Source organism: Rosa rugosa, chromosome 4 (assembly GCF_958449725.1).
Source record: "Rosa rugosa chromosome 4, drRosRugo1.1, whole genome shotgun sequence".
Taxonomy (NCBI): domain Eukaryota; kingdom Viridiplantae; phylum Streptophyta; class Magnoliopsida; order Rosales; family Rosaceae; genus Rosa; species Rosa rugosa.
The window spans coordinates 7,568,087-7,577,520 of NC_084823.1; the positions used below are offsets into that span (position 1 = coordinate 7,568,087).

The window sequence follows — 9,434 nt, forward strand, 5'->3', positions numbered from 1 at the left end:
CTATGGCATCACAACTTGTAGATCCATAAAGGCTCCTCAAAGTGACAATACATTTACAACTATAACAAAATGTTGCAACTGCTTTTGTTGCAAGTGAGTTATGAACAGCTTGAGCTATAGTTTCACAAATGCTACAGACTAGTTTGGTTGGCGGATGAGAAGTTTGCAAACAAGAAACTAATTGCGACGTATATTTTAGTAATTGCAACGTTTCGAGAAAAGATGCCACAAAATGAAGAAGATTGTAACTCATTACCCCCTGAGAGACTGAATTCTTCTATTCTGCACAACAAACAGGGCCAATCAGTTCAATCAACCTACATGAACTTTTTTATTTTAATTTATTAAATTAATTTTGCATTTTAGGATATCTGTTTAAATAGGAGCCCATCATTTTTAGATCCAGAAATTCATAAAAAATTTTGCACCAAAAAAATCAAGGATAATGTTAATTGCTAAAGGACAGAGGAGGCAACTACTAAACAACCCATGTGGAGAAGGCACTCCAGCCCCTGCTGCAACAAGTTAAAAAGATTTAAAACAGACAAGTGACTTCACTGGAAAAAAAATGAAAAAGATAAAAGATCTTCAGATAATCAGATTTAGCTTAAAATCAGAATGTAAACATACCTAAAGCCTAGATGAAATTTTTTTACAAGCATGAACTTATAATTTGGAACCTATATAGTACATTCAAATGTTCCTAAAGTACAAATTGTAATAGTAGTACTGTACGAAACACATCCTACATAGGCCGGTGGGTTGGTTCATTAGATTTGTTAGTTTTTGTCACGAGTGTAATTTGAAAAAAAAAAATAGAGACGTTTTTTGAATTTTTGTACAAGACAATTGTCAGATAAAGTTAGTGGTTCGACTGACTTAGAGCGAACCGTTTTGAGTATATTATTAATATCCTTAGATTATGGTCGGTAGACGGATGTCCCAACATCCACAAAGATCCAAGACTTTCTCTACGAAGTATATCATCTAGGATAACATGTCTTCTCCACTTGCTAGTGTAGTACATCTTCTAGCATATGATCAAGCAGTTACCGCTATTTACTGGACTTGACGAAACCAACCAAGAAAGATCTCTGAAAATTATATTGAAATTGAAAACTGCAAGACAGCTGTTGCTAGTAGTGCTTATTTGCTATCTGTGGTCTTGGAATTAAGCATTGTATTGGCCAGTAATTCCAATAGATTTAGCTGGTTATCACAAATTCAAAAGTTGTTGTGGTAGAGTCGGACCAGAATGACATTAGCTTTGGGATGCACTTTTGGCAATAGGCTTTTTAGCTATGAATGAGCAGCCTATGCTAAGCTACAAGTAAAGGACAGCAACTAATATATGCTTGTTCTGAAAATTGGAGCAGGAGGACATAGATATTTTGTGCAATTGTGCTGTCAAGTTCAGGAAATGAAGAAGCAAGAAAGCAATAGCTTTGTGGTTCGGACTAATTCTTGTTTACCATCATTGCATTCTCTGTAACTATGCAACTCTCTTTTCTAATAATCAAATATTGAGTCATGAGAAAGATAGACATATGGTTGTGTTCAGAAAAATTGTTACAAAAGAAAAATCTAATTGGATTCGGCTCCACTAAGTATTGCTCAACGGCGTCGTCTGGATGTAGGAACCAACATTTCTGAGATGGGCCTGGGGATACTATTTGGGCCTGAAGTGGAGTTGGATATCGTAAAATGAATAATTGGACCAAAAACGAAAAAAAAAATTTGTTTCATTTTGGGCCATGAGAAGGTAGCCCAAGGGTTATAGTTTGGGCTGAAAGTCCAATATGATATGGGCTATTGAGTGCTGTGGACTCCAACTTTTACTGTTTTACTTTGGTAACTTCCGGATCCGCCTCCACAATAAAACTCCCATTTCTTTCCCTAAGCCTGGTTCGTCGGCCATTTGTCCACTCTGATCGTCCTTCTCGGAATCTCCGTCGTCGTTTTGATTAAGACAAAACCAAACGAATATGAGTGAGCAGCATCAGGTAGCCGGCGACACAAAGCCTCCTACTCACTCCCAAGACTACGCTCCTTACCCTAAGCTCGATCCAAACGACGTCGCTCCGCCTCCCCACTCCGAAACCTGGACCTCCGTCTCCATCGCCTCAGAAAAGTCCGAATCGCCGTCAGTCCCGTCAGCGCCGTCCGTCGCGAATCCCGAAGTACACCCCGAGGCTCGGGCACCGCCGATCCCCGCGGACAACGCCGCCACCACCATGCCGCTGGAGTCCAACCCTTACGTCACCAATCCGGCTCCGCCTCCTTCTTCGTCCGTCAAGAGTGAGTAACCGAGACTTGGTTTGAATTCTGTTAGAGTTTTGTTATGCATGTGTTAGGGTTTTGATTTTGGCGAAGGTGAATTTGGGAATGAAAATTGATGCAAGTCGCTTTGTATTTTGTGAGATTAGATACGGTGGATTCAGTGAAAGATGTTCTTGGAAAATGGGGAAAGAAGGCTGTGGAGACTACCAAGAAGGGTCAGGATCTTGCGGGCAACATGTGGCAACACTGTAAGCATTCGATTCCTGTAGAATATGTGCTGATTTTATAGTGTTTCTGATGTTTAGTATGCGATTGTTATCGACTTGTATGCGGAATGTAGTGGATTGACATTATCATATGCTCGGATGTTCTTTGTGGCAGGAGTAGGGGTTTTTCTTTTTTCTTTTCATACTTAAATTAGGATTCCCATGAAATGTGTATCTGAAACCTTCCTAGTATTTATCTTTATTTTTTCTTTTGGTCCGAATGGTTTGTGCATAGAAGGTTGATATTTGGTTGATAGTGCATTTTGCAGAGATGTAAGATGTATGCCTGAGTATTTCTCCTCCTTTGTTAAAGCCAAGTCGTGTGTACCTTAGTTGGCGAAGAAATGTCTATATACTTTTAGTTTGAGCCTATAGACTCAGGGTGGGGTAAAACCTGGATGTTTAGCTTTCTTAGTGCTTTTTCTTTCCCAAGTATTTTACAGATTACAAGTGTATACGTAACCCTCACAGAGTCTCTTCTAACTTTGAACTTTGATCTAAGTGATCGTTCTTTGAAACATGTTGTTTTTGGTAATGGGAGTAGAACCATTAATATTATAAACATGTGTGCATCTAATTGGATGTGGATCATACTCATCATAGAGTTATGGCTTTTGCCTCTGGATTTTCACTAAGTTTTGTGGCATTTTGATTGATCTGTAATTTCTGAGCATATGGTGATTTCTGGGATTAAAACCATTGCTGAATTTTATATTGGGTTTGTCTGAGCTATCTTTGTTTTAGAGAATAATGCATATAAGTTTCCCTGAACCAGTGAAAACAGGACCCAGTTTTGCTGATGCTGCTGTAGGAAGAATTGCTCAGAGCGCAAAAGTGATTGCTGAAGGTGGTTATGAGAAGATCTTTCAGAAAAATTTTGAGACAGTCCCTGACGAGCAACTTCTGAAGACATTTGCTTGCTATCTGTCCACATCTGCTGGCCCCGTAATGGGAGTTATATATTTGTCAACAGCAAAGCTTGCATTTTGCAGTGATGACCCCCTTTCATACAAGACTGGTGATCAGACTGCATGGAGCTATTATAAGGTATAGTGGATAATGTTGCTTGGCCATTGGTATTTTAACCAGCTTCCACTTTTCTTTGATTAGAGTCGCAACCTAGGGCCCAATAATACCTGTTAGTTGTGACACAAGGTAGAAGCTTTAGGGCTACTGTCTGGTTGATATAAGAGGGAAAATTCTCAATAGAAAAACTTCCAGCAATAGACGAACAAGGGGCATAGGACTGAAGTTGGAACAATCTTACTTAAGCTATATAGGCAAAGTGATCTAAGAGAAATTAATTTTTGGTTTTTGAATTATATAAATAAACCAAGATATAATATATTTATGGTAGGGTTAAGCAGCCATAGCATCCCGAGTTGGAACAATCTTACTTAACCTATACAGGCAAAGTGATCCAAGAGAAACTAACTTTTGGTTTTTGAAGTATATTAATAAGCCACAAAGGCTCATAACAAAGATATAATATATTTATAGTAGGTTAAGCAGCCATAATAGCATCCCAAGTTCACAACCTCTGATTTGTAGAATAACTATTAAATTTTATTCTTATAAAATACTTACAACAATTTCTTATGAGTTCGTATACAAAATTGCTTGAACGTGAAAAGAAACCAATAGACCAAATAAAAGATAGATAAACTACTATAACCCTAGAGTATTTAGCTACCTCTCAAGTTGGGTAACATGCCAAATAGTATTCAAAGCCTTGTAGATACCCCTGCATGAGCTTGCCAAATCTGGAGTGCAATTTGAATTTCTTCATATTTTCCACAGACAAGATTTGATATTGTAATATAGAGCAAGTTATGCCAACCTCTTTAGGCTAGTGAAAATAGAAGAGTCTTTGTAGTATCTGCATAGATTAATCTAACCTCTTGTTTCTGGTTTTATGTTGAATACCTTTTATTATTGGAGTTATGGACATATAGTTCATGATTTGGAGATGGCTTCTAGTACAGAATAAAAATTTCTATTCTGGTGAGCTTTTAGAATGGCTATAATGAATAATTGTTACACTTTTTTCTTTATTTGAAAAGCAATGAAAATATAAAAGTTATCTTCTTACAGTGAAAAGGGAGGTGATATGATTTCTGAGAATTAAGAGGGAGGTTTCTATATAACCTAAGCAGAGACACTGCAATTTACTCTATAATCTATAAGTTCTTGTTATGATCCTATACTAGTTTGCCTCCAATTCTGTATTTCTTTTATGGGTTTAATCAAGTTTTAAGCAGTAAAAACATAGACAATGAAGTAATGAACCTAGTTCTTAGTTTATGACCATATAAATGCAAACATTGAGTTCACCAGTTTTGATAGTTAATGACTGGAATGTCTAGTGGAACTCGATGCCTCTTCTGTGTATGATAGGCTGTAGGAAGTCCCTAACCAGCTAGTCAATTTCAAGGAAGTGTCAAACATTTTGAAGCAGTTGTCTAGTGTCCCCAGATGTTACACACAAGAAGGCAGAGTCAACACTTTGAGTTTATTTCCTTCTGTTAAAAAATAAAAAATAAAATCTTGTCATTTGACTAGGGGTTTTACTTGATCAAATCATGTTTCATTGGGTAATAAAATAGAAAGAATCTTTCACTTGGCAATCTAAATCCTTAGTCAGATAGCTCAACATTGAGACAGGTTGTATAAATAGTTAGTAGAAAGAAGTATGCTATTTTGAAGATGCAGACCTTGTATCACTTTTGTTCTCTGTATGATGACTTTCTCTTTGCTAAATCTTTGTTTGTTATTTCTTGACTGCTTTTGGTCAGGTGGTATTCTATTGTTTCCTTATTTTGTTTATCTACAAATGATGCAACTGATAATATACCATTTATGTTAAGAGATTTGTATACTTCAAAGTAAAGGGGAATGTGTGTGAAATCATTTGTGGAGTTGGTGTTAATGCTTGGCATCGAGATGGTAACACATTGAGCAATTTTGTTTTAAACTCGGGAGTGCATTTTGAATGTTTGGATATTATTAGTGCCCTGGTAATGAATGATTCTTTTAGCTGATATGAAGTAGAATATGGTGGATGCTTCATAGGCATTGGATGTATATTGAGACCTTTTTTCTTGAGATATCTGGCTGGGTGGATAATGATAATGATCGAGGTTTGTAAGTCTTCTCCTTGAGCAATGATGATAATGAAAAGCAATATGAATACAACAGAGGGGTCAGTGATCTGAATATCAGCGGATATTGCATATTGAAATGAGTGATCTTAGTAGAATATGGTGGATGCTTCATAGGCGTTGGATGTATATTGAGACCTTTTTTTCTTGAGATATCTGGCTGGGTGGATAATGATAATGATCGAGGTTTGTAAGTCTTCTCCTTGAGCAATGATGATAATGAAAAGCAATATGAATACAACAGAGGGGTCAGTGATCTGAATATCAGCAGATATTGCATATTGAAATGAGTGATCTTAGTAGGTGTAAAGGCATAAAAGAGTTTGATGGAAATATACTGTTGTATTGGAGTGATGTGTTTGAGATTGCCAGCTCTTTTGTTGTCACTAACTCTTCCAATTTTTCTGTCAGTTCAACCATGCACCTCTACATCTCATGTTATCTGTATTAGCATAAAGTTTTGGGATTGCCAGCTCTTTAATTGTCACAAATCTCTTCCAATTGTTTTCCCTGTCAGTTCAACCATGTACCTTTGCATGTACTCGTATTATCTGTATCATGCTTTTATTTATAATCTCAGAGATGTGATTTGTTGGAAACGTTAGTGTTTTTTCATATAAAGGGTTATAAACAGTAAAATTCAAAACTTGATATATTCACACTATACTACTTTTAGCATTTACTGCACTACGTTGATCGTCTTTGTATCCATTATCACGATAGTCTTACAAGATCCCTTCTCATATGTAGGTGGTTATTCCATTACATCAGCTAAAGGCAGTCAACCCATCAACGAGCAAAGTCAAAGCAGCTGAAAAATACATCCAGGTCATCTCTGTTGACAACCATGAGTTCTGGTTTATGAGCTTTGTAAACTATGATAGTGCTGTGAAACACCTTCAAGAAGCAGTGCAGCCCCACCCCCAGCCCCACAGCTTGTAATGAGTGTAAGGCTAAATCTTTGCTGTGTCACAGAAAAGTCCATAGATGAATACATGAGCATTAATGTCTATGTTCTATGTTGTTTTGAGTAGTGGAATTGCAATGTAATATGCTTGTTTTTAGAACCCCATATTTTCTTAAACATTTGGAATGAGGGAGGTTTACTCAAATTCATATATTTTGTTGTAAATGACATTTGTGATTATGTACATCATATTTCAGACTGTGACTTTTGTTACGAATGCAACTGGATGTTCCTGATTGTAGGGAGTTTCTATAGAAATAGTGAGGAGAGGACTTGTCCTGTGCGTAAGGAGTGCATGACAAGAATGCACAATCACTGTGTGCGCAAGGACTAAACAGACCAGGAGAAGAAAGTTGCAACCTCTGCTCTAGAAACCACCTGGTGTCCTGACTGGGTTTTGGCAATTGTTTGGCTCTGGTTTGGAGCCACTCTGTTAGAGGACCTCACACATTAAGTTAAAACTACAATGGGGATATCATCCCTGCCTACCCAATTCTGATGCTGAATCAAGTCCGATCTGGCTAATGCCTCTTCAATTTGGAAGGAGGAAAGTTGTGTAAATATGATGCCTCTTTTTGTTTTTGTTCTGAAATATGATGCCTCTAGGCCTCTAGTACCCCCATATTCTTTTGTCTGCAGCATAGCTGTTGCCTGTTGGTTTATTTACCCAAAAGAAAAGAAAGAAAAGAAAATGAGCGTCTAAACTCGGTGCTAGCGAAACAAAACCCTAGTATAAAGCCCAAGTAAGTATGGTGGCCAACCTTAAGATTTGGTCATTATAGATAAGGTTTTGCTTAAATATAGCAACTCTCAAAATTTCCAGGCCACTATACCCTGAAGGAAAAAGTAGAGACATGTTCAGCTCTTCAAGTTCAAAGTTCAATTTACATTGCCCAAGACCCAAGTCATCTAAAATGTGTGGCATATTCTCATTGTTTGATCACTGTATGTACCAGGTAACATGTCTGTTTACATTAATGTTCTCATATGAACAGCACCTTCATTGGTCGATTCAGATCGGGCGGTACTTATAGTTGGACGCTAGAGAAAAAAAAATTGATTCAGAGTCCTTGGGATCGGTAAGCTGCAAGAGAAACCGTGGATGCAGCGGCACGAGGTTTTTTATTTTTATTTTTTTGCAGTGAGGTTTATGCATTCTTTGCATTTTTGCATATGTCGATGTTTGAGATCTCGATCTTTATGTATGTTTACACCTGATATATTCCGAACACAAACACCGGAGGAATACGCCAAACCGGCCTACCTGGAACCCGTTGCAGGCTTACCAGGAACACCCCAGGGCCGTTGCGGGGGGCTAAACCCGGCCACCAGCTAAACACGGCATGGATATATATTCATCTTCCTGCAACGGGGAAACTAACTTTCCCAAATGGAAAACTAAGGGAACAAAACTCCAATATCCACTATATAAGGATCCACATGCTTCCAAATCGAGTAAGTTCAAAAACACTCGTTTGTACCGTTACTTTGTCTACATTCGGTACCATTATCATCGGTAGCTCCGGCATCGCAATAAACACAACAGGACGGTAAAAACAAGAGATGGCCCCAACACAAGGTTGAACAAAGCCAGGATAAGCGGGGACACCAATACGGCGAGAGCCAAGATTAACCGTAATTGGGACACACCATATACTCAACAATATACTGGTTTTAACCGTGATTGGGACACACCATATACTAAGCCTCCTCCAGCACCCTGGTATGAAGTATTTTCCGCTTTAACTGCCTCCTACGATGAAATTTGGAATAATCACTGGGACAGCATCCCACAGCCACTAAGGAGGAAGTTCAATAAGAACAAATAAAAGGAAGACACTGGTAAGTATTGCACTTACCATGAAGATGCTGGGCATAACACGAACGTATGCTATGCCTTCAAGAATGCCATTGAGCCCTTGATACAAAATGACAAACTACAGCAGTATAGAACCCCCGCTGCTGGAGCCAATGCCATTGAAGTCTACTACAAAATCTTGACTATACATGGCAGGGCCTCACAGGGCGAAGCCTATATATCGACATGCAAAACACCAATGCCCCCGCTGCTTCTGCCAAATTGCCTTGGCTCGTCAGCTAGAGCTTGGTCATATGAGCGTGTCGATATGATTTTCATTGAAATTGGTGAACTTTTGTAATCGATCAGAAATTTTGTATTTTGGATTTCGATTATGAAAATCCGACTGTTAGATCGTCATCGATTTTTCTTAAGATGTTAGAATAGTAGAGTTGGCGAAACCCTTGAAGTTTGAGTCAAATCTGATTTGATTTTGGATGTTAAACGAATTATTTGTGCAAACAAGGAGTTTCCGCGTTTCATTCTAAATTCGAATTTAACTTCTAATCCTTTGAATTGTTATTGTTTGGCTCCAAAACCGTCCTGGGTTGCAAACAGTCTCTTTTGTTGCTGTGATTGCGCGGGCGTGCCAACACCGTGGGGTGTAGTCGTCGGGGGAGTCCCTTGACCTGACTTCTTCTCAAGCGTTGTGGACGAGGAGAGCACCAACCTCGTCACAATTGGCTCTTTTCTATGCCTTTCGGAAAATGACTTCTTGCCTTACGGGTAAGGGTTTTGGTTGTGATCTCTTGCGTTCACCGAATCGATACTTAGTGTTGTAGACTAAGCAGAGCAACTGGGAAGTAGGAGAAAGCACAAGGTTTGCTAAAGCTTGACTTTAGCTTCGCTGGGTTGCGAGGGCGTTACCCTTGCTTCGCTGGGTTGCAACTAGGTTGCAGGTA

The 9,434-nt window shown here is 38.6% G+C and overlaps 1 protein-coding gene across 1 annotated transcript; it reads left to right on the forward strand.

Moving 5' to 3' along the window:
* The first annotated feature begins 1,891 nt into the window (after positions 1 to 1,891).
* LOC133743903 (GEM-like protein 1) lies at positions 1,892 to 6,873 on the forward strand. The gene is made up of 4 exons (XM_062171972.1): positions 1,892 to 2,298; positions 2,427 to 2,528; positions 3,322 to 3,593; positions 6,458 to 6,873. The coding sequence occupies exons 1-4, from the start codon at positions 1,986 to 1,988 to the stop codon at positions 6,647 to 6,649; spliced, it is 879 nt and encodes a 292-aa protein (XP_062027956.1). The 5' UTR covers positions 1,892 to 1,985; the 3' UTR covers positions 6,650 to 6,873.
* The last annotated feature ends 2,561 nt before the right edge of the window (positions 6,874 to 9,434 follow it).

Bases quoted from the DNA above. Each gene is read 5' to 3' on its own strand.
- LOC133743903 (XM_062171972.1), top strand. From the start codon at position 1,986: ATGAGTGAGCAGCATCAGGTAGCCGGCGACACAAAGCCTCCTACTCAC. The intron at 2,529-3,321 runs GTAAGCATTCGA...TCCCTGAACCAG, and splicing joins GGGCAACATGTGGCAACACT to TGAAAACAGGACCCAGTTTT. The intron at 3,594-6,457 runs GTATAGTGGATA...TCTCATATGTAG, and splicing joins CTGCATGGAGCTATTATAAG to GTGGTTATTCCATTACATCA.